Source organism: Rhinolophus ferrumequinum, chromosome 11 (assembly GCF_004115265.2).
Source record: "Rhinolophus ferrumequinum isolate MPI-CBG mRhiFer1 chromosome 11, mRhiFer1_v1.p, whole genome shotgun sequence".
Classification (NCBI taxonomy): Eukaryota; Metazoa; Chordata; class Mammalia; order Chiroptera; family Rhinolophidae; genus Rhinolophus; species Rhinolophus ferrumequinum.
The window spans coordinates 43,934-68,076 of record NC_046294.1 but is presented as its reverse complement, the minus strand read 5'-3'; the positions used below and the strand labels follow the sequence as shown (position 1 = coordinate 68,076).

At 54.1% G+C, this 24,143-nt stretch overlaps 2 protein-coding genes and 1 long non-coding RNA gene across 7 annotated transcripts; 2 read left to right on the top strand and 1 right to left on the bottom strand.

Annotated features, from left to right (window-relative positions):
* Window positions 1–1,318, top strand: LOC117030093 (uncharacterized). Its single transcript, XR_004424325.1, has 2 exons — window positions 1–193; window positions 1,160–1,318. It is a non-coding gene; the product is annotated as an uncharacterized LOC117030093 (long non-coding RNA).
* A 291-nt stretch (window positions 1,319–1,609) lies between these two features.
* PSMD13 (proteasome 26S subunit, non-ATPase 13) lies at window positions 1,610–12,819 on the bottom strand. The gene is made up of 13 exons (XM_033119759.1): window positions 12,687–12,819; window positions 11,231–11,309; window positions 7,800–7,834; window positions 7,657–7,712; window positions 7,372–7,415; window positions 7,109–7,195; window positions 5,459–5,630; window positions 4,916–4,995; window positions 4,716–4,841; window positions 3,391–3,453; window positions 2,785–2,865; window positions 2,524–2,640; window positions 1,610–2,027 (listed from the first exon to the last, which is right to left on the bottom strand). The coding sequence occupies exons 1-13, from the start codon at window positions 12,779–12,781 to the stop codon at window positions 1,932–1,934; spliced, it is 1,131 nt and encodes a 376-aa protein (XP_032975650.1). The 5' UTR covers window positions 12,782–12,819; the 3' UTR covers window positions 1,610–1,931.
* A 216-nt stretch (window positions 12,820–13,035) lies between these two features.
* Window positions 13,036–24,007, top strand: SIRT3 (sirtuin 3). 5 transcript variants are annotated; one of them, XM_033119764.1, is made up of 8 exons: window positions 13,045–13,170; window positions 17,598–17,642; window positions 17,766–17,949; window positions 18,032–18,264; window positions 19,678–19,778; window positions 20,850–21,011; window positions 22,614–22,823; window positions 23,619–24,007. In XM_033119764.1, exons 3-8 carry the CDS (start codon window positions 17,903–17,905, stop codon window positions 23,637–23,639), a joined length of 774 nt encoding a protein of 257 aa, XP_032975655.1. In that variant the 5' UTR covers window positions 13,045–13,170; window positions 17,598–17,642; window positions 17,766–17,902; the 3' UTR covers window positions 23,640–24,007. The 5 variants fall into 5 exon arrangements, with proteins under 5 accessions (XP_032975654.1, XP_032975655.1, XP_032975652.1 ...); XM_033119760.1 differs by lacking the exon at window positions 13,045–13,170 and adding an exon at window positions 13,352–13,459; XM_033119763.1 differs by lacking the exon at window positions 17,598–17,642 and having other exon boundaries at window positions 13,036–13,170.
* Window positions 24,008–24,143: the final 136 nt, after the last annotated feature.

The following is a 24,143-nucleotide window of genomic DNA, read 5'->3' as shown; positions in this document are numbered from 1 at the left end:
AAAAGCTCCAATACCCAAGCAGAGGACACACGAGGGGACACAGGGAGCGTACCTCGCAAGACTTAGGCAGCTTGGCCCAACGACCATGAGGCTGGCCCCTGCCATCAGGCTGCTGCAAGCGCCCCTGCGGGGCTGGGTGGTCCCCAGGGCGTACATCTCCGCCAAACCGGCCAAAACACCCACCTCTGCCTCAGTGAGTACCTCCCAGGCAGCGGGGGTGGGGTGGGGTGGCCCTGAGGTGTTCTTGGGAGGTGGTTTCAGGGTGGGACACGGGAGACGGAACAAGCCCAGGCCTGGAGCTTCTAGAGGGGGTCCTGGGGCTGGGTGTCAGTCCTACAGCTGGGACAGAGTCCCAACTCCAGGAAAAGGGTCCCTGCAGCCATCGCCTGCAGGTCATCAGCATCCCGAAGCAGCCAGCAGTCAGTCAGGGGGATGGGGCTCCAGTGCCCAGGCCCCACCTCGCCTCCCGGCAAATGACAGGTGCTAAGGGCTGAGGAGGGAGGGCGCTCAGTGTGCACTGCAGCTTCGTGACCCGTTCAGGGGCCGAGGGGGCAGCTTTGGGGGTCAGCGAGAGCACCAGTGAGAACAGGCCTGTTACTCTTGGGCTCCAGCAGAGCTGACAACTCTACTTTCAGCATAAATAGCCCCGGTCTAGGTCATCTATGCAAGGTCATGGGTCTCAACAACACTCAGATCTGAGCCCAGCCGCAGGTGCCCGTTCCCAGGCAACGTTGCTCTTCAATCTCTAGGCGTTGAAGTCAGAAGCAAGGATTAGTTTCCAACCTGGCACCTAATTCAGCTTTAGGAAACGGGGGAGGGGCGGCCAGGCCCAGGCTCAGAACCACACGCGGACGCAGACGCGTCCACCCAGGCTTCTGAACCTGACCATGTAGAGAAAGGCCCGCTGTCTGCCACCCTGCACGACAGACTACACATCGTGCCCTGGGAAGGCGGTCAAGGTCAGGGCAGCCAGGCTGTCAGAGGCCCCGCCCACAGGCCGGAGCCAGCCCTCCTCCAGCTGACAAGCGGCTGGGCCAGCAGGCCTCCGGAGCGGTGGGGCGGCCTGTGTCCAACTCTGGCTGAGCCCCGCAGGCCTGCAGGACAGGACGGGCTAAGCCTGTAACGGGCCCAGGGACTCATGTGTGCTTCCCTCCCCCAGGAGCAGGCCTCGGCGCTGTGTGTGACGTTCTTCAGCTTCCTGATCCCTGCAGGCTGGGTGCTGTCCCACCTGGAGAGCTACAAGAAGTCTGCTGCGTGAAGGCTGTGCTGCCACTGCCGCAGGAGGGCGCGGAGGGGTGGCATTAAAGCCCTCCCCCCACCTGAGGCTCCTTGCTGATCCTTCTCACTCGTGCACCCCCCACCCGACTCTCAGCAGCACAGGGCCGGCTTGTGTCAGTGCTGGGGCACTCGGGTCACAGAAGCTGCTGGCTAGGTGGCAAGGGAGTGACAAGTGTCTGCGGCCCTCTGTGCCCAGCACTGCCAGGCCCAGCACAGGGCATCGATGCCCTTTTCTCATTCCCACAAACCCTCCCCAGGTTCCACATCTTGCTTTCATCTCTCCAGGTGCAGGTGTGACCTGCCTGGAATCTAAGCCAGAGGAACCGCCACAGGCAGGACAAAGCACAGATGTTTATTGCAGGAAGTCTCAATATTCACACATGTGGGTGGAGGGACACACCTTGAGGCCACTCCTTCCCATTCCTGGGGTGCCCACCCTTCCGCCTGCCTCATCACCAGAGACCCAGTGTCCCCACCCCCCTGCAGGCCACAGGAGACGCCCACTGAGGGGGCTTCTGCCTACAGCCGGGCTCCATAACCACAGTCCTGTGTTCATAGCAAGAACCGTCTCCTCTCCAAGCAGACGCCTTCCCCCCAGTAAACAGCCCAGCCACAGCTGCGTCGGCCTGAGGCCCCCGGGCGGGCCGAGGGCACTAGGTGAGGACGTCCTGGGCCTGGTGCTGCACCAGCATCTCCATGCTCTTCACGTCCCCGCACCAGGACTCCAAGCGGTCTCGCATCCCCTTGATCTGTGGGCAAAGCAGGGAGGGCCACACCGGTGTCAGGACCCCTGGGGACCATGACCCGAATGGGTGGCACCAATGGCGAGACTGGAGCTGGGGGGCGGGTGTACGAGATGGGATTACCCCGTCAACTCTTCCGACAGGGACACTTTCCAGACCCTGCATGAAACGACGCAGGCGACAAAAGGAAACGCACAGGTGGGTCTGAGCTCAGTCACATATAAGCAGGAGTGTTATCTGATCCGAGTGCCCATTTTCAGATTAAAAGGCATTATCAGCACAGGCAGCACTGGTGTCAGGATAAGCCTTTAAACACCGGGTCACCTCCCAGGCCTGCCTCACACCTGGGCCTCTGACAGCCGGCAGTGCCCACAGCACTAATTCCCGCTCCAAAAGCACTCCTCCAGCCACGCCTTCTCCCTCAGTGGCTTCCATCCGAAGGAAACTCAGAGCGCGGTACCCAGACGCCCCCACAGCGCCCCACGCACTCCAGTCACGTCACCTGCTGCAAATCCAACACGCGGGGCTGCACCCACGTCATGAGGACTCGCTTGTCCACCTCATCAATGCTGCCTTTCACCAGTCCCGCCGAGAGCGCCTTCATCACCAGCAGCTCCACCTGTGTGGAGAGGGGCCCACGTGAGCCTCCGCAGACTGAGGGCAAACACGGGGATGGGGGCTTCCTTCTGCACCTTGAGCCCTGGCCCCTCGGGGCAGCAGTGGCACCGCTGTAACACCCGAGCCCAGAGCCCAGGGACCATACCTCGTTCACACTGATTTTAGCACTTTTGGCAATTTCTTCAAAAGTGAGTTGTCTGTGATTGGCAGGTCGTGTGAAAGTCATCTGAAAAAAAATTTTGTTCATTAACCGCTTTGCCCAATAAAAACTGCCAGAGAACTGACCAGGATATTTTGGTCACGGCCAGCTGAGAAAACAGACATTAGTGCCCATACTGACATCTCCTGAACAGCCGTCGGATCTCCTAAGCACAAGCTTTCAGGACTCAGGTGAGGGAATGAGCTTTGGAACAGCCCTGGGACCTGCAGATAATGCGGCGAAACAAACAAAAGGTCCCCTTTCTCAGAAAGCTCGGATCCCAGTGGGGAAGACAGACGGGAACGAAGATGGGATGCCAGTGTGACCAAGTGACAGTTACTGCAGCTCGGACAGTCAGGCACCTCTTAGGGGTCATCGAAGCTGAGACCCAAACCCAAACGTAAAACACAAGTGGTGGCTGAGGAAAAGGTGGAGGAGAGGGGTGGGCCGGGAGAGATGTCACCCGTTCAAACTGCACCCCGAGGCTTGGAGGGCTCACGGGACCCTGGGGGCCGCCTGCAGGACCGAGTCCCACGGTCGGTGGTCACTCACCTCCATGAGGCACAGCAGCTGGATTTTCCTCAGCAGCTGGGCTTCATTGGCGGCTAAGTCAGGCTGCAGGGGGAAGACAAGGCTGGTTACCTGACCTGGGCGCTGACACTTTCACAACAGCCGGTGAACAAAAGACACCATGCAGGCGCACGTGTTTTACACTGTGGCCTTACGACTGGCTTCAGGTCACTGCAACTTTATTTTTCTTAGGAAATCATTAGAAAGTGCCTAGCTGAACTGCCAAGAACCAGCAAGGTAAGAGCTGTACTCATGTCACCAACCCTGGGGGCCAGGACACGAGGCAGGTGTGCGGGTCCCTCTGGCACAGGGAGCTAGGATGGACACAATCTGTGCCTGAGCAGACCGAGTTGCCCCGGGGACAAGCTCTCAGGTGGAGAGCGAGCTACGAGTCTGTAAGGAAAGCAACGTGGCCACAAGCCCACAAGCACCAGGATATGGCCTTCCCTCCGCACGCTGTGCGGGCCCTGCTGGTGAGCCAGGAGGCTCTCAGCTGAGCACAGGGCAAAGCAAGGTGGCCCTGTAGGGACGTTTCTGCACAAAGGGCCCGCTGCCTACAGATGGGCTCTGTGTGGACAGAGCGCTGGCTCTGGAGGCTTCCTCTCTGGTGTCTGGGACCAGCCACCTTCCCGAGTGGCACGCCGTCTCCCTCGACACTGACACATGGACCAGTCAAGTTCGGCCAGATCTGCTTCCTGTCTCTTCAGTGCACTTACATCTCCCCTGTTTCACATGTCAATTCTACATGTTCATTTTGAAATTTGAGAAAACTGAAAGTTTCAAAAAAGTACAAAACAGTAACGTTTCATTTAAAAAAGAACAGTTACCGTGGAAGCTCAAGTTCTCAGTAGGTACCTCCCTAATTCCCAGGCAGCCCAAAGGCGCCTTCCTGGCCCAGTGCCCTTTCTTGGCCTGCCCACCCTGACCCCGCCCCCGCAGGCCCCTCCCCCACACCCACCGCCATCCTGTCACTCAAGCACTGACGCCTCACAAGCCCACTCTGCAACATGCTCAGAGCCTCCTCTGCTGCAGTTGGCTCCTTACTCCTCACTCCTAAGGTCACACACAGCCTTTCTTTGGTAGCGTCTGTGACACCCCCGACCCAGTGCAGACAAGCTCCTGTGTGCACTGTCTGCAGCACTGAGCACCACAGTGACCCGCCAGCCTTGGAACCAGCTGCGCTGTGAGAGCAAGGCCGGCCCATCTCAGCGTCCAGTCCCCCAGTGCCTGGTGCGCAGACCGACGTGCTGAATGAAGGCATGAGCACTGCGAGGAGCTCTGCCCCGCCCCCCCACCCCAGGACTGACCTGTTGGCCCCAGGCGGCCCTCAGAGACTGGAATCTCTCCACGTTGCCACTGTTGAAGGCGTACAAGGTGTCAATCAGCCACTGCCGGTCGGTGTCCCTCAGCGACTCCAGCACAGGGTGCATGAGCTGTGGGGACACAGCCAGTCAGCATGTAAAACGCACAGTGGCCCCTGTGAAGGCAGCGCCCAGCGCCCACTTACGAGTTCTCCAAAGTTAAACACTCCCTCGCCGAGAAGACCCGCCAGCCCCAGCGTGAACGCTCTCTCCTGCTGTTCTGGAGCTAGGACAAGAAGAAGCTCGTCACACCATCACGTGAACTGCCCAGCACGGCTTTCAAAGTCTCACGTGAAGAAGCAGAGAAACCTTCCATGTTCGGGGTGTTTACATCGCAGAGCCCTACCACCAGCCACTTCTTTTAAAGCAATGGATTGACTCCGATTAGAGCTGCAACCACATATGCAAGTTCCGTGGGAGACAAAGTCACTCGTTTATTTCCTCCTCAGTGTACGTTGAGTCTGTCTGTACTCCCCGCCTGCCTCCTCCCGGGAGCGCTGTGCTCCTGGCCCCCGGCGTTTAGGAGAAATAGGCCCTCCTGGGCCTCACTTAGCCTGCCCACCCTCTAACCACGCACTTTCCTCAAGAAGGTGGAACACACTGGGGCTGCTGAGACCTGCTGCCTCAAGCACCTCACAGCAGTGTTCCGAGGGTGAGCTCCTTGTGTGCTGTGGCCTCAGGCCGGGTACCTGGCAGGTCCCGGATGTCGACACAGCCCAGGAACCGCAGCGCGTCCTTGTAGTAGGAGGCATGGTTCCCAATGGTCTGATAGTATTTGCTGGACAGATCGTAGAAACGACTGTGAACTGACGTCACACCAGGCAGGTTGTGGAGCATTTCCTCCACGTCTTCAATGGTTTCCTGTGCACAGAAAGCAAGACCGCCTTTCTTTTTAACTTGGAACAGTTTAAAGTAATATGTGACAAGATGAAAAGCACAATTACTTTGACTATATTAAAATGGAAAATTTCAGTTCATTCGAAACGGGAAAAGATAGTTATGACACATGTAACCCATAGGGAACGTGACCACTAAGGAACACTCACAACCAACAGGAGACAAGCAACACAGGGAAATGGGTACAAGAAAACATATAAACAGGCAACTGACAGAAGTGGAGACGTGGAGAGGCCAACAAACCATCAGTCATCTAGAAACACAAACTGCACCCCCAGCGAGACTCCATTTCGTCTCCATTAGGTTGGCAAGAATGAAATAGTCTAAAAAAGTACTGAAAACACACACTTTGGGAGTCCTGGCACGTGGTGCGGCGGGACATGAGCCACCTTGGAGAAACATCTGGCAACACCTGGTACAGGTGGGCAGTACACGCCGTACGCCTGTAGTGTCACCCACGTCAGATTCTGCCCACGTACAAGGGGAGCCAGGCATGGAAATGCTGCTAAGAGCACCATTTGTAATAGAAAAAAATCAACGTGCATCCCTTCACTGGGGTACTGATACACAGGCTGTGAAGTATGTACACAGTGAGATACCACCTAACAGCACAAACAAGCCGGCACCCAGTTAGCACATCCAAACAATACTGTGTCACTTAGAGTTCTGCATCCCTGCCTGGTCTGAGTAGCACCTGCTCGAGCAGTGCTGGGGGAGCGGCCCTGTAGCTCCAACTGCTAGCTGCTGCCTCACCCCTAAGTTGCTTGGGGCACCTGGACGCCCAGTAGCATCCCTTGCACTAGCTTATAACTCAGTACGTCTTACATACTTCTAAACAAAATGTAGTGAATGAGTACGCGTGTGGCTGAGACGCAGTCATTTTTTTAGGGCAGTGAGCACAGGAACACTTACCCCCAGTATTTCCTTTAGTATTAAGCTCATGAAAAAATCTAAACCAAACCACACACACACATATAGTCTGGTCAAACAAGGTGAGCTAACCACCACCTAGACCCACAGCTGTGCCCAAAGTTACACTACAGTGGGAATGACACAGGCAGATGCAGACAGAAGCTCCAATAGTGACCAGGGTGCAGACGGCAGGTGCAGCGTGAGGCTCGTCAGCAGTGTGTGCTGGCCTGGTCGGCAGGAGCCTACGTGCTGAGCACCGGCCAGGGCTGTGTGGCCTCCTGCTGGGTGGACATGCTCTGCTCATGCGGGAAAGTGCTCTGCTGTTTGAGGGTAGGGGCACGACACCAGCAACTTACTCTTCAGCGGCTTGGGGGGAAAAACACAATCGACCACACACGCTGATGGGCCAACTATTAACAATGAGAATCTGAGGTAAGGGTATAAGAGAGTTCTTCGTGCTATTTTGCAACTGTGTGTGATTTTAAATTATTTAAATAGTTCAAGAAGAAAACCAGGATTTGGAGCCTCACCTTTGTAACCTGTAGATCCCCAATGTTTAATTTTAGAGCTCCAATTGCAGTTTTACACAGGATCACCGCCTCATCGCTGCTTTTCACCTAAAGACACCAGAAACAAGGGACCTCAGAAGTGCAGGCAGCAGACTGAGGGCACGGGCCCTATGCCCCGGCGGAGCTCGCGCGAGCAGATGCCAGTCCCCAGAGCTGTGACAAGGAGCACAGACTCAAACTGTAAGCCACTGGTTTCAGAGGTCTGGCTCAAACTTTAAATGTACCTTCTCACGAGTCTTTTCCAGAAAAGTAAGAGCCACATTAGGATCTGGAAAAGGAAGAAGAACCAAGTCAGAAGAACCACTAACAAATTATCTTTACAGACTGGTTTCTACCAACCAGGACGCTCGTAGGTAGGGTAATCTTCAAGTTTAGAACACAAAACATAATAAAAATATGCTAGAACCTGATGTTTTCTATCAAAATGCACAAATTCAATTAACTTATATTTCAAGATGATTTTAATTACCACTTGGACCCGCTCCTTTAAGAAACAAAGTGGGACTCACCGGTCATCTGTCTCACGACATGAAGAATGATTTCTACCAGGGACAAAGGGTTCACCCTGAAATAAAGTACCGGTCTTTGAGTGTCAGCAAGTACCTATGTTTTCATTTTCAAAGTCAAAAACTGACAAGAGTTTTTTTTTTACCTGTGTTCAAATTCACTAATGAAGTTTTCATAAAGCTGTGGAACCAAAACATGGAGAGTAATTACAAGACGTCTTTCATTCTGCAAAACCCAGACTCCAGACACTATCGTGGTGCTGTGTCACGGCAGCATTGCATGGATGTTTGCCGAGTGACAGGAGACTCAGATTTGGGCTTATTATGTTCACAGAAATGATCACCAACAGACTACTGGAAAAAGCAAGGGTTTTTTATTTCCCACCTAGCTTTGGGAATTAGAACCTGCCATGTAATAATCGCCTCAGGACCAATACCTATACTCTTCTTCCAAAGTACTATGTCAAACAATCGGTTTGAAGGTCGGTAACCTGTCCTGTTTCCCCGAAAATAAGATCTAGCCAGACAATCAGCTCTAACGTGGCTTTTGGAGCGAAAATTAATATAACACCCGGTCTTATGTTACATATAAGACCGGGTCTTATATTATTGCTCGGCTAGGTCTTATCTTCGGGGAAACACGGTAACAGATTTTAGAAGACTGCCAGGTAATTACATCTCCTTGCCAAATTTCTCAGCCATTCAGTAAACACCTGGGCACTTACTCGACTCTCTGCTAGGTACCAGACACAGGACGGCTAAGACAAAAGCGTGGCCTCTGAAGAGCTCCTTGTAAACAAATGACAATATGGAGAGCTTAAGAGCCAGGGAAATAAAAGCACATAGGTGGGTCAGCCAAAGGGAGAGGTTTCAAAGGTTGTTCCAGAAATGGTGACAACTGAGTTTCAGGGAACGCAGAGCAGTTAGAGGTGGATAAATTTGGTGTAGGAGAGGGGCCAGTTGGGAGACCATTCCAGACAGGAACAAACATGCAAAAGTACTGAGTTAAAAACTGTACGTTTCAGGACGGTCTGTGAGGGACACAGCGAATGGGAAGCACTGGGGCTTGGTCTCTGTCCTAAGGTCAAGGTTGAGCCGGCGGAGACACATGCTCACATTTGCATCTTAGAAACACGACTGGACACAGATAGCAGCAGGGGAACAGACAGAGAGAGAGACTAGCTGAGGCTACTAGTCGGCAAGACAGGAGATTGAGGCCAGACCAACAGTCGGAGAGAGGCCCTGCTCAGGTGACTTGATCAGACATGAGCAGGCCACAGAGAAGGGGAGCCAGCAATGACCTCTGAGCTTATGGCTGGGTAACGGGGCAAAGGAAGTGTCCAGGGCAAAGTGTGTGTGTCGGGGGGGGGACCTCTAGACAAGGTCAACTCAGGATAAGGAGAGTCTGAAGGTCCTCTGGGATACGAAGCTAGAAAGACGAAAACATCCCTGTGAAAGAAAATGTGGTACGCATATACACATCTGTGCGCACATGGACTCACAGATGCACACACTCGCACAGGTGCGCACGCGCATACACACACACACGAATATCGTCCAGCCATAAGAAAATCCTGCCATTTGTGACAAGGATGGACCTTGAATGCATTATGCTGAGTGCAACACCTCAGAGAAAGACAAATACCACATGATGTCACCTACATGTGGAATCTTAAAAAAAATCAAACTCATAGATACAGAGAAGAATAGTGGTTCCCAAAGGCAGGGGTAGTGGGTGAGTGAAATGGGTGAAGGTGGTCAAAAGGTACAAATCTCTACTTGTAAGTACTGAGATGTAATGTTACAGTGCAGTGACTACAGTAAGTAACAGTGTCATAGATTTGAAAGTTGCTGAGAGTACGTCTTAAAAGTTCTCTTCCCAAGGAAAAAAATCGTGACTACGTGAGGTAGTAAGTCAAGTTACTGCGGTGACCCTTTCTCACATATACACATCAAATCGTTATGTTGTACACCTTACAATGTTACACATCAATTATTTCTCAATAAAACCGGGGGAGAAAAAAAAGCAAGAAATATCCCTGTAGCAGCCAGTTAGATATTTAAGTTTGCCACCCAGCAAAAACCAATGTAAATAAAATGGCTGTTTCATTAAAAAGGACTATTTCAAAGATATCCTTCTCATTAAAAGGGAAGGTTTTAATGTTTCTGGCACCTATTATAATTTAAAGGAGAACTTAGAATAAAATCCCTCTAAAAAAAGAAGTCTGCTAAATCTAGAAACTCAAAATTATTTCTGGTGACTACAAATTCATGAATGCTATCTATCTTAAAGTTATGTGGGCTGGGTCCCAACAAGTTTTGAAGGCTTATTTTGTCCATGTAAATATAGTAAAGTTAAATCTGCTGACCTGAGTGTCACATTACCCTGAGGTTGAGGAAATCTTTTGCGTAGAAAGTGATTTAAAGACAGGAGAGCACAGGATAGAAATAAACAATTATGAATTAGCCTTCACTAAGATTAGAACCTCAGGGAACAAACATTGTTTGTTCTAATTTATCATTGATCAGCTCTAATTTATCGTTTCTCCACATAATCCAGAAGACAGAATGCCTAGCAAAATCTCCAGGCTTACAGATGATTATAAGTTCCTTTGAGTAGTCAAATGTCAGACTGATGGGTATAAACCACAGGAAAACCCTAGGAGCTCAGTGGTGGGGTAACAAGGAAGCAAGCGCCACGGTGAGCACATATAAAGTAACGTATCCGGGGCCAGCAACTCAAGCTATCACTATGAAGTAGCTTTCAGCTCCAATGCAGGTAGGAATCCCTGACTCACGCAGAGTCCAAGAGAAACGCAGCAAAGATCAAGAAGTCAGGAAAGACTTCACAGAGGAAGCCACAGTGAACACATTTGTGGAGGTCTGTCCGGGGGTCTGGGAAAGGCTGGGGCAGAGAGTGGTCGTTTTAATGCTGACAAAATTCTCCAAGTGCTCTACTACAGAGGCAGCGTGACGGTACACAGCACCCCCCGCTCCCATCCCCCTCCGAAGCACGAAAAGCGAAGTACAAAAGGTGCTCTATCTTCCACGGTGCCCAGGACAAAAGTTTAGGCCAGCAAGCAGAATCGGGGAAGGTGAGGGAAGAGTGACAGCAGTTATTTAAAGGATCCCTATGGGAATTCTCCTCTCTATCTTACCCCACCCCCTCACTGGTCCTGAACTTTCAATTTTTGAATAATAGTGTCTGAAAGTACAAGACGGAAAACAAAGGCTATGAACATTAAGATACAGGAGATGCTGTAAGACAGTATTTCAGGCTGGGATTTTAGAAGAAGTCAGAATGTCAGTCTGAATCCTCTTCTGCCACGTGTTAGCTGTGACTTATGGCAAGTTACTTAACCACTTGGTGTCCACTGTAACGTCCCAGAAATTGAGTAACTGTAGTACTTATCTCCCAATGTTATGGAGAATAAACGAGGAAACACAGAAAGCCCTAAGTGCCCTGCACAAAGTGACTGCTGAGCAAGCGTAGTGTATTATTTTCAACCCCACTTACTATCGTAAAAAGTCCTTGAGCTCATTTACGTAATCTGACCTAGCTTGACAAATCATTTACCTTAATGAGACCATCTCCTTGGGCAAAGCACGGGTCTTGCACAAAATCAAGCACCTGAAGAGTCAGCTGATGCCACAACCTGAAAAACATAAGGCCCTTCAGACCTGTGAACTCACCTCCAGTCACAGACGCCCTCAGCCCTGGTGGGCCTGGGAGTAACACATAGTCAGGAAGGAATCCCCGTGCACCAGGAAGGCTGCTCACGCAGACGCTGATCAGCCCGAGTTCTTTCCTGGCCGTGCCGCTCAGCGGTCACCTCTCCCTGAGGGCAGAGAACCTGGCACTCAGTTCTCAGCTGACAAGGGAGCACAGCTTTCCGCACTCCCTCCGAAGGCTGCCGCGAGGTTCGACTGGAAACCAGAACTTTGGAATCACACACACTCAAGTTGAAATCCTGCTCCTCCACTTATTGGCTGAGTACCTCAGGGAAGGAGAGCAAGCTGAGCTTCAGCCTCCTCACCTGTGAACCGGAGGATGGAGAAACTAAAGGAGCGAATACATAAAACCTGAGAACGGCAGCACATTTGAAACCAAAGGCCAATGTTCAACGCTGCAAATACAGTACTTTGAAAGATACAAAGTGCTACCCAACACAAGCAGTTATTTGCCAAACACTAAGAATTTTCCCTCAGAAATTGCGTACAGCAGAAAGCTGAGCATCGCGTGCGCCAGGCCCGACGCTCAGCGCTGGGCCGTTAACAGGAAGGTTATCACGAGCGTCTTTTCCTACGGGTGCTCCTAATTTATTCTAATTCATTTAAAAAGAGGTTGGTGCTTAGCAACCACTTAATCGCTCTGACACTCACCCTATTTCTTTCTTCTTTTTTAAAATTCACCCTATTTCTAAACAAACCCAAACTGCGGTCTCCCAAGGAGCACAAAGCCCCATAACGAAAGACAACGGAAAGCAGGGGCCGTGGGGAAGGGAAAGCGGTTGCACCCCAGCGTGTAACCAGTTGCAGAGCCAACGCGGGAAAGGACAAAACTGCGCCGGCCTCTGCTTTACCCGTTGCCGACCGCTGAGGAGGGCGGCTGTACGGACCGCCAGCCACAGTGTGTGACACGGCTGCGAACAGACACCAGTATGTGTTACCCCACGTGGATGGCAGGGTGACCCCGAGAGGCGGTTTGCTTGTTTGACCGGAATCAAGAGCTAAGCTCACAGGCCAGGCCTGAACGCTCTTCCTCAGCCCTGAGAAAGCGGAGCTCAGGACCCAGGCACGACCGGCCCCTCGGTCAGGCGGGCAGTGAAGCCCCTGCGTGGCTCTGCTGCCCGACGCTTTCAGGCTGCCACCCCCTTCCTCCTCCGCTCGGCCCCTCCGGGTTCCTCCGCCCACCAGCCCCGCCGGGCGGGCCCCCATTCCCCGCGCCGGGGCCCCTCACGGTCCCGCCTCTCCCCCCGCCTCCCATTCGGCCTCGCTCTCCCGCCCGCGGATCCCCGCAGCGTGGCGCTCACTTCTTCGTGTAGAGCTCCTCCAGACGGTGCCACACGGCCGCCTGGCCGGGCCCGGAGCTCTGGCTCTGCTGGAGGAAGCCGGGTACGTCCTTCATGACGGCAGAAAGACCGAAGACAGCGGTACCACCGAGAAGTCAGCGCCGCCGAGATGGCCGCCGGAAGTGCTCACTCACTCCGGAAGTGCTCACTCACTTCCGGCGTACACTTCCGGCATCGCGCCGCGCGGGGCAGGCCGGGAGCGCCGTAGGCGGCCCTGGGCGCCCGCTGGTTGTCAGGGTGATCGCGCCTGTGTGCTCTGGACGAAATTGTCCCCGGGTTTGTGCGGGTTTCCGCGCCGCTGGCCGTGTCACTGAGGCGTAAAAGAGTCCGGGCACCTGGGGTCGACCAGCCCACCGACTGGCTGTGTGGCCTTGGCCTTTGTGACCCGCAGTTTCTCAAGTGCGATGATAATAGTACCTGCCTGGTAGTGTCCCGCGAGGACTAAGTGAGTGTAAACGTGCACCCCATCCTAGTAAGCGCTCAGGGAGTCACCACCACACCGCCCGAGCAAAGCTGGGGCCGCGGCACGGCCGAATGCAGGCTCCAGGCCCCCGGCGGAAGGCGGGAGCTCCACAGACTCGGGCACCGCCTCCGCCGGGCGTCCACCGCCCCCGGGACGCGCGGGGCGGGGCTGGCACGTGACCCTCGGGGACGACGCCGTGAGCAGGCGGCGGCGAACATGGCGCTGTGGGGTCGGCCTGCCGTTCGCGCCCTCAGGCTCTGGGGCCCGGGAGGTGAGCGGGCCTGGGCCCGCCTGCCTCGGTTTATCCGGGTAGCAGCCGCGGGGCGGGGCGGGGCGCGCGGCAGGGCCGGGCCGCCGAGGTGGCGGGTGTCCCCCGCCGGGAGGGCGAGCGCGGCTGCCCGGCTTCCCCTGCGTGGGGGCGGGGCTCCGGGGGAGGTCGGTTCGCAGGGCGCCAGGGTCTCCCTGAGGCCTGTGCAGCGTCGCTTTGTCGTGTCTTCTCGGGGGCACCTCTCAGAGGCGTGTGCCAGCAGCACTTAAGGGTCACTGCGGATACTTCCCGCCCTTAGAGTCTGTTCTGTACCTGGCATTTGTACTGAACAGGATGTCCTGGAGTTATTGCCACTTCACAAATGCTTTCTCAACCTTCTGTTCTGAACTGTAGCATTCCACTATGTCCATTTCATAATGTCTTTATTCTCTTATTGAAAGAATTTCTACTCTTCAGTCATTACAAATAATGCCATGGTGAATTACCTTGTTGGTAGCTCACTTTTTGGATAAATTCCTAGCACTGGAACTCCTAGGCCTAAAGATACATACGTTTTCATTGTCCCCTATAACGGTTGTGCTGCCGGTGCCTCCAGCAGCATTTGTCTGCGTTTTCTACACAGTAATTGTGTATTTTGGAACCCTGGTCTGGGAACTGAGCCTACACGTGGAAAAATCTTAAGGCCCGTAGTTAGGAAACGAATTAAAATGCCCAATATTGGATGAATATTTGAGAAAACGGTACAGTCACTTGATGCCATCTTATACAGCTCCTAAAAGTATTGGTGAAAAGTTTAATAAGGTGACACGAAGGAGGCTTTTGCTCATCCAGGAAACTTTTACCTGTTCTGTTTTCACACTGTTCTAGGTGTTGAGGGCAGCAGGGGCTGGACAGATAGCTGCCTCTGTGGAGCTGCTTCAGCATCAGAGCCTGCAGGGAGTTGTGACGGGACAGTGACCTGGGCCGCCAGGTGCAGCTCAGGAGACTGCTGACTACCATGAAGCAGACCCTTGCTGCCACTCTCCCCAAAACAGGCGGCTCAGGCCGCGAGGGGCAGGCCGCTTGCCCGGGCTTTCTGCATGTGGAGTTTCTGCCCTTTGAGTTCGGATGTTGGGATTATGTGTGAAATCATCCCTTTTGCCTTCCTCAGGCAGCACCCATGCTTGCTCCTCTGGGTCCCTGAATGCCCAGTAACTCGTGGTCCATGTACCATGTAGACTGTAAGTCACACTTCTTGAGTATATTCTAGACTCCAGGTAAAATTCTGACTCTAGAATATATATGACCAAAATTATATTTTGGTAAAATTCTGTGCGAGTGTTTTTCAGTGACAAACATTTATGTGGAGGTGAAGTGTATGTCAGCTGTCCTAGAAACACCTTGCACTCAGTACGCACTCACAGTGGTAATCAGCTCTATGACAGGTGGGCTTCTGTCCGGCACCACCAAGCAGTTCTCCAGTTTTCCACAGACACTGACCAGATGTCCCCTGCCGTTCAAGTCTCAGTCCCACAAACTGCCCCCACTTCAGATGCCAACCCAGGTTGTCACCTCTGCTTCTGATTCACTGGCTACAAATCAGAGGTTCCCATGACCCCTCCTCAGATTCGATTAATTTGCTAGAGTGACTCACGAAACTCAGGAAACCAGTTTACTTACGAGATTTCCAGTTGATTACAAAGGATTTTAAAGCCTACGAATGAACGGCCAGGTGAAGAGATACACAGGCCAAGGTCTGGAAGGGTCCCTAACAAAGGAGCCTTAGTCCCCATGGAGTTTGGGCCCTGGGGCCCGACACGGGGATGCTTTCTTTCTAGCTCCCAACTTGGAAGTTCTCTGAGCCCCCTCCTTTTGGTTTTTTAGGGAGGCTGCAACCCTGTAATCACAGTTGATTCCCCTGGCAACCAATCCCCATCCTTAGGGGATTTCCAAAAGTCCCCTCATTAATATAAACTGAAGGCAAAGACCAAATACTGTAACAAAAGATGCTCCCATTGGTCTCAGGAAATTGGGTTTTGGGGACAAGAACCCATCATTACAAATCACACGATCACAGGATCTCCTCGTCCCTTCTGTATTTCTCGTAATCACTTGCACTTTGGAGGAGCTCCGGTGAGTGGATGTTTTCATGCTGTGTGAGGTGCTCAGTCCATTGCTGTGGTTGAGGCCAGAGCGTTGCCTTTGCTTCCTGCCCCGCTGACCTGTTCCCATCAGAAAGCCCCTTTCAGATGTCACGGGCTTGCGCTCAGAAGAGCTCCCGTGGCAGGTACTCTGCAAAGTCCTTGGTGCCCACCTTCCCGCTCAGAGCTGCGTGTGTGGCCTCTGCAGGACATGGCGGAGGGCACGCCACCTGCCACCTGTGTGTCCTGTACATGCTGCTGGGAGGTCAAGCTCTAGACTTGAGATTGTCTGTTCCTTACTTTTGGCATTGGCAGCTGAGGCTCGGTGTGGAGTGACCTGAGACAGGCAGCAGGCCAGGGCCCTGCTCCTGCTCATGCACCTTCCCTGGCACGGCCATCTTCCTCAGGATGCACCCTTTACAGCTCTGCTTTGGAAAACCAAGACGACGCTTTGTGTGGCAGCAGAAGGGTGCGCGTGGACTGTGGGTAGTAAGTGGGTCCCTGGACTGCAGCATCACAGACCCCAGAGGAGTGAGAGAGGCAGCCATGCACGGAGGGAAGGAGGGACCCCAAAAGGAGCTGGGAGCCAGTCTTGCCACCTTGCAGAGGAGGGAAAGTGACTCTTACGGGGGTTCAGCAGGAGCCTCATGAAGGAGGAGGTGTTTGACCCTGGCCTTGACTCTGGGAGATTTGGACATGCTGAGGTGGAGAAATGTTTTTCCAGGTGGAGGGTACCCACAGGAACCAGGAGTCCTGTCTGGCTGAGAGGAGGAAGGGAGAAGTGGGCCTTGGTGCTGTCCCAGGAGTGGGACATGCTGTGGGGAGCAGAGCTTTAGGTGTCAAGTTGGTCGGTCTGTGAAGAGTTTTTATAGTTGGTTTTGTAAGGAGCAAGAGAAGAACACAAAGGACACAGAGCAAACAGAGCATTAGGGTCACTCTCCTAGAAGATGAGTCCAAATTGTCCTGACAGGTACCTCAGGATGGCCATTCAGGGGCTCATTTCTTGCACGTATCGCAAGTGAGTTCAGGGAACACTCGGGGGCCTGTTTTTTGTCTGTGTTCACTTTACATTCATCATTTTGGGAGGGTCATCGGTTCAGTTTGTGGCATCTCTTTTCCTGTCAGGGTGGAGGGGTCTCTGTACCACAGTCACAGATGTCCTGGGGTAGTTAACAAGGACCATCTCCCAAAAGAACAGATGTGGTGGCGGGCAGCCCCTGGCATGTGAGAGGGTGCCCTGTGCGGTGGGCTGGCAGTCCCGAACTCTGGGTGAGTCGCCAGCATGCTGCCAGGAGGTGAAGGCGTCATGTAGTGCCTTCCGAGAGCAGACGGGAAACTCGGGGGGGCCCTTCCAGGCCCATGTGAGTGAACTTTAGTGGGACCTTTGCAGGTGCTGCTCCAGACCTAGTGTTACCTGTGCTGCTTTGTTTCCTTCCGATTACTTTCCAGAAGCCTCACTGAAGCCTGTGGCTTGTTAGTGTGTGAGTTCTCTCTTCCTGGGTTGGACCACTTCATACTCCTCGACAGTGACCCTTGTTGTGAGTGTCTCAGCTCCTGGCTTCTGGAGGTGACCTGCGAAGCCTAGAACTCTGTGGCGAGCGCCCTGACTTGCAGTCTCCCACCGCCTTTCCCTGGCCGTGTGGTTTGTGTGGCTGCAATCTGAGCAGCCTCCAGACTGGCTGCGAACGTGGACATCTGCAGCAGTGTGAACCTCTACCTGTCGGGTGTGGATGTTTCTTTCCGAGATTGTCTCTAGAACCCGCTTTTCATCCTGATCATATTTGGGGTAAAGCCTGAGACATTTAACTTTGATCAGATGTCACTGCACACTTGTCACGTCCCAGGTGTGACAGTGTGTACTGCTCTGCAGCGCCCACAAAGGGAGCTCCTGGCTCCGGCCTGTGCCCTTGGTCACAGGGTTAGGAAATGATACTTTCCGTGTTCTCACATTTCCTGTTAATGGGAGTTTTTTCCTCCCAAATAAGTCTGGATTTCTGAGTTAAGACTGCTTTCTGTTTTAGCGCATGTCATTTGTGATGGGAAAGGTGGTCATTTGGGGAACGTAGGTAAGTGTGTGGTCATTCTCAGTGGTGGGGTGGGGGCAGGCAGACAGTCTCGTTCTCGAGACTAGCCTGAATGTGGTTGTCATCGGTTACCTGGCCACTCTCCTTTTTCTGTCAATATTACAGGTGGCAGAAGGCCCATAGCTTTCTCTGCGGGTGTCTCCGGGATCCTTGGAAATGGTGGCAGCAGTAAGAAGGAGAAGCTTTCTCTGCAGGACATAGCAGAGTTGATCCGAGCCAGAGCCTGCCAGAGGGTGGTGGTCATGGTGGGGGCTGGCATCAGCACGCCCAGCGGCATTCCCGACTTCAGGTGCCCTGTGGTCCCCACGCTGCCCTCGCTGCTCTCGCTTGACTCCTCTGAAGGGCTCAGAGCATTTGGCTTGTCTCTGCAGGTCACCAGGCAGCGGCCGCTACAGCAACCTCCAGCAGTACGACATCCCCTACCCAGAGGCCATTTTTGAGCTCTCCTTCTTCTTGTACAACCCCAAGCCATTCTTATCTCTGGCCAAGAAGCTGTACCCTGGGAACCACAGGCCCAACGTCACTCACTACTTCCTGCGACTGCTGCATGACAAGGGGCAGCTTCTGCGTCTGTACACACAGAACATCGACGGGCTCGAGAGAGGTGAGACTGTGTGGCTCCACGGCCTGCAGGGAGCTCGGGAGCCCGGGCTGCTTCCCCATCCTTGGCCAGGTTCTGAGCCAACTAGCCCTGCCTTGTTCCTGACCCAGGGTCACTCGGTGCCCGAGGGGCCTGTCGGGACTGCGCTGGTGGACCGTTTACCAGTGTGCCTGCCGGCGACCTGCCGGCTGAGTTCTGGGCGGGACAGGCTGACAGCAGCAGCTTCGAGTTTTGCACGTCGACTTATTTTTTACAAATTTTGTTGTGAGGTTTTCAAGCCCACAGAAGTAAAGAGAAGTAATGAGCTTCACGTCATCATCTGTGTCCTCCTCTGTCTTCTCTCTCATCCCCAGATTTTTTTTTTTTAAATTTATTGGGGTGACAATTGTTAGTGAAGTTACATAGATTTCAGGTGTACAATTCTGTATTACATCATCTCTAAATCCCAGTGTGTGTTCACCTCCCAGAGTCAGTTCTCCTTCCATCACCACGTATTTGATCGCAGAAGATTTTGAAGCAAGTTCCTCACCTTACACTCTTACCATAAATACACCAGTGTGTAGCTCTGGAAGACAGACTTTGATACATGACTGCGATGTCATTGTCACACAAAGGTCACTGCTAAGTCCTTAACACTAGTAAAGTCAGTGTGTGACTGCCACTGTGATCGCATGGTGCCACACAGGCGACCCAGGGTGCTGAGGTCTGGCTCTGCATCTCCGAGCGGCACATGCAGTGACACTGACAGGTGCTGACAGACGACCCGGCAAACCCGCAGCTTGGCCAGGCTGCACATGTGCGGTGCTGTGGAAAAGAGTCCCCCCGCCCCTCCTCCCAGGAAAGTGCTTCCTTGCCAGCGTTCTCCATCTGGGGGGCCCCCATGGGGACAGTCTTCTCCTGGAGATGGGGCAGCCCTGTGGGAAGGCAGGGGCGTCTGGCTGTGGGCTGTAGCGTGTGTGGACGTAGGGCAGCTGCCTCTGCCGGGGTCAGGGCTGCTTAGCCCCAGCTCTTCAGAGCTGGCATAACTTTCATATGTGGTGACATACCTTCAGTTATCTTTTGGCTGTTTCCCCCAATTTCTGGAAATGTATTTATATCATTTTCTCACTTTTACTTGGTGTCTGTAGAATAGGAAATGCTTTCCTAGGTATTGGATGAAATTGCATCTGGACTTACACCAGATGTTTGCTGTGCTGTTTTGACAGGCCTTGTTTTAGCTGTGACCTGCCTCCTTCTGGGAGCCGTCACCCCTCTGCTTCTGGTCAGGGGTTATCATCCGTAGGTGATGGAGGCAGGGCCATCCGGCCCCCAGGGAGGGCTGTCACTCCCCCTGGGGGCCTCACAAGCCCAGGCGTGCTGTTTGGGGTTGTGTGTCCACCTGAAAGCAGCAGCACTCAGTGTTGGTTTGACTTGCAGCATCTGGCATCCCGGCCTCCAAGCTGGTTGAAGCTCACGGGTCCTTTGCCTCTGCCACCTGCACCGTCTGCCGAAGAACAGCCCCAGGGGAGAACTTCTGGGTGAGTTGGCAAGCTTCGCGGCACGAGCAGTCTGGAAAAGTGCTTGTTTCTAAGCACTGTCGTACAGACAAGGGAACGGTAACAGTGTGAAAATGCTTCCCTCTATTTTGAAATTAGAGATGTGATACATGCTTGTAAAAAATTAAGGCCATAGAAAAATACATAGGGAAAAATGAATCTCCCTTCAGCCAATTCCTGTGGTCCACTTTTCACAGTTTGGTGTACGTTCCATGCCTTAGAAAAACGCTGTGTGTGTGAACACACACATCTGCGTACCCACATCCACACAGAGTTAAACAATTATTTTTCAGTAATGGGATCATTAAGCTTAAGGTTCTACAACTCGGTTTGTTCCTAAGCAAATGTTCCTGGCTCCCTTGTCGATAACTGCAGCTCTGCCTAGGCTTTAGAAACTGCACATACGACATGTAGTAGCCATCACCTGTCGTGGGGTATTTTTGGATGTTTGTAATTTTCACTGTGAACTGACACAGAGATGAGGCACCTTTAGGCCCCCTGCCTCCTCTGTAGGATGAGCTTCTCCAAGTGTGAAAGGATGGAGCTGAAAATCTTAGTCGACGCTGAAACATCGATGTGGCACAGGACCCTGTCGTTTGTTTCTGACTGAGGTGAAATCCACCTAACACGGAATTCAGCGTCTCAGTGTACAAGTCAGTGGCGTTTATTTAGTGCATCCACAGAGCAGTGCAGCCACCGCTTCGAATTCAAAACACTACTTCACCTCGAAAGGAGACTGTCCATGAGTCAGTGCACCCCATTCCCACCTTCCCCCGGCCCCTGACAACCACTGATGCTGTCACCGTCCCCTTAGTTTTGCCTTTTCCAGCACGTCACAGGTTGGGACCATAAAGCATATAGTCCTCCCCAAACTGGGGGCTGCGTGACAGTTGTGGAATGTCGAGAACTGCTGGAGCTGCCTCCTTACGGAGTTATGCACTCGGCGATCACACCCCCTCGCAGCTGTGGGGGTGGGTGGTGGGGTAGTGTTTGCCTTTGCCTTTGCAGTGGGTTGTGATCTCTTTCTCGGGCCCATGTCCTGTGTCCCCCCAGGCTGATGTGCTGGGGGACCGGGTTCCCTACTGCCCAGTCTGCGGTGGCATCATGAAGCCCGACATCGTGTTCTTTGGGGAGTCGCTGCCCGAGAGGTTCTTGCTGCATGTGGTTGACTTCCCCATGACAGACCTGCTGCTCATCCTGGGGACCTCCCTGCAGGTTTGCGGGCAGGCCGGGGAGGCAGGGGGTGCGTGCAGTGGGCGCAGGCTGCAAGGACAGGCACGGGGTCAGGGGGCTGAGGGCTGCGGGCACCCGGGCCTCCCCCGGAGGGTGAGGGGATTCAGCTGGCAAGGACACAGGCGTTGCGGGATGAGAGAAGGGGGGACACTTGGCTTTGGAGGTGCTGTTGCTGTGGGGAAGTGAGGCGGCAAGGGGAGTGGCACCGTGAAGGGGGAGGCAGGCCTCTCAGGTCAGACCAGCTGCATGCTGGCAGCAGTGATCAACTTGAAGGGGTGGGACCAGGGATATACCCTATTGCCCCGAAAATAAGACCTAGCCAGACTACCAGCTCTAATGTGTCTTTTGGAGCAAAAATTAATATAAGACCCGGTCTTATTTTACTATAAGACTAGGTCTTTATAATATAATATATATATAATACCAGGTCTTATATTAATTTTTGCTCCAAAAAATGCATTAGAGCTGATTGTCAGGCTAGGTCTTATTTTCAGGGAAACATGGTAGGTGTCAGAGACAGGGTTAGAGACACCATCGAAGCGAGCACACGTCCAGGAGGCTGCTTGTACAACAGGCAGAGATGTGGGTACGGTCAGGCGATGTGACTGAGATGGTGAGGAGAGGGAGGCGTGAGGCCCAGTCTGCCAGCCGAGGAGGGAGGATGCTGAGCTCGGTTCTGCATGTGCGTCTGCCTGAGACGCCCGCTGGACGAGTTCGTCTGCATCTGAAGCTCAGGAAATCCGTAGAGTGTGGTGAGGGCAAGAAACAAGACCCTGGGACAGGCTGTACCTGACTGGACGTGGGTAGTGGGCAGAAGGGCCAGAAGACCTGCGCAGAGGCCACAGGTCTGCCCACTGTGTGCAGGTCATTCTTGTGCTCTGGACACACACAGCAAGTGACAGCACGTGGGCGATGGGACACGCGACGGGGACAGCTGGACAGGGAGACTGGAAGGGCTGGGAGCTGTGGTGGTGGCAGCATGCTTGGTTTGCGTGTGCCTTGTCAGGAAGGTGACACTGGAGCTGAGCTGAAGGAGGTGACGCTGTTAGGTAGGGGGTGTCTGGCAGGAGACACCCGGAGACAGCGGCCCAGACCACACGGAGCAGGTGAGGGGCCAGCAGTGAAGGCGGTTTGACTCCTGTCCCTCTGGGTGCTGTGTCGTGAACAGACTCGGGGGGGACACGCGTGGCAGCAGGGCGAGTCAGAGGCATGGCAGAGGCCAGGTGAAGCCAGCAGAGGCCCATGGAGCCAGGTGTGTGTGAAGGTGCAGCCTGGGGGTGCAGCCCGGGGAGATCCAGGGCTGTGCCCCGAGCAGCTGCGAGGACGGGGTTCATTTCCCGAGGCGGACAAGCCTAGCGGGCAGGTTCGGTCCACTCTGCCCGGGGCCCGGGGCCCGGGGCACACCAGACGTGGGATCCAGGAACGGCCAGAGCTGGGAGCCTGGAGGACATGAAGTGGCTTTTCAGTGACCTAAGGTCTCCCCGTCAGTGTACGCTGTCCCTCTGAGGCCTCAGCCTCCAGCACGCAGTGTCCTGAGGGTTTGGAAGGGGACGTGCACCCCTCACGTCTCGGCAATTTTTCCAGGTGGAGCCTTTTGCCAGTTTGTCTGAGGCCGTGCGGAGCTCAGTGCCCAGACTGCTCATGAACCGGGACATGGTGGGGCCCTTGGCCTGGCGTCCTCGCAGCAGGGATGTGGTCCAGCTGGGGGACCTGGTTCACAGCGTGGAGAGGCTGGTGGAGCTGCTGGGCTGGACGGAAGAGATGAAGGATCTTGTCCAGCAGGAAACTGGGAAGGTACAGACTGCTGAGCAGGGTCCCCGAGGGGCCACCCTCTTCACTGCCCCGTGACCCGGTCATGGCGGGCACCAGCTGCCAGGCCTGTGAAAGCCTCCTGCCCCCCCTCAGATGCAGGCAGTGACGCTGAGCATGCTCACAGCTGCAGGGCAGGGACACGTCCCAGCAGCCTGCGCCCCCTCACCTCTGTAGTGGCCTTTTCCCCCACGTGGAGTGGCCCCCACCACTCAGGCTGGGGTGGAGGCGGAGCGCTGCAGCTCCAGGGGCTGCAGTGCTGTGCCCGCGTGGCATGGAGCCCACACGGGTAGAGCTTAGGAGTCGTCAGTGTGAGAGCCTCTGACCGAGGGTAGAACCAAAAAACAGTGCCTGGCAGCTGTAGTTTTCCATCCCATAGGCATGAGAAGCGATAAAATGCAGTTTCCCGACATGTGGCTGCCGCCTTGACAGGAGGGTCACGTCCCGTGTAGCACGGAGCCCCTGAAGGGCAGTCGTCCCACTACCCCGGGCAGCCTGTGCAGGGGCGGGGGTCCTCCTGGCTCTGGCTGACAGCCCCTGAGGACTTTTGGAAGTCGTCCTATAGGATTCGACCTGTAGTCTTCATTTCCCGTTTTGTTTACACTGTAAAGAGCTGCTGCCCAAGAGTAAGGGGTGGCACACCTGGACTTGCTGCTTCATCGAGGCCCCAGGCAGCCTTGTCATCGTAAGGGCTCTGCGGCAGCAGCTTTAGAGCACAGTTGGAGCCCAGGCCAAGGTCTGCGGCCAGCCAGGTGTTTAGGTAACTTCTTTGTGTTCCAGGTCACTGGGTGCGACAAATAGGGTGATGGCTGCCCCTGTACCAGTGGGGACATGGGAATCACCACCCATGTCTGAACAGACCCCATGCTGCAGGACAGCGTGCAGGTGGCTGTGAGCTGTGCTGACATGCAGGGCCATCTGTCAGGGATAGCTGCCTGGCTGCCATTTGACTTTCCACCCAGCTTGTGATGGTGAGCTCTGACACTCGGACTGCACTGCCTTCCCTGTGCCCAGGTCCCCACCTGAAGGACGGGCTCAGCCCGTGTGGGTCCGGGTCCCACACAGGGCACTAGGGTTGCCAGCCCTACACTCTCCTCAGTCAGCTGTTTTTCATTAGAGCAAGTTTGTCCTTCATTCTGGTACAAAGTAAACTTTAATGTAGAAACTGGGCACCTCTTCATTTTTGTCTCCTCGGAGGAGATCCAAGTGTTGACACTGAATGTGGAAAGGGGTCCCTAGGAGTACGTGTTTCCCTCTACTGGAACAACCCGAGGACTGAACATCTATCCCCGGGTTCGCCCTGGA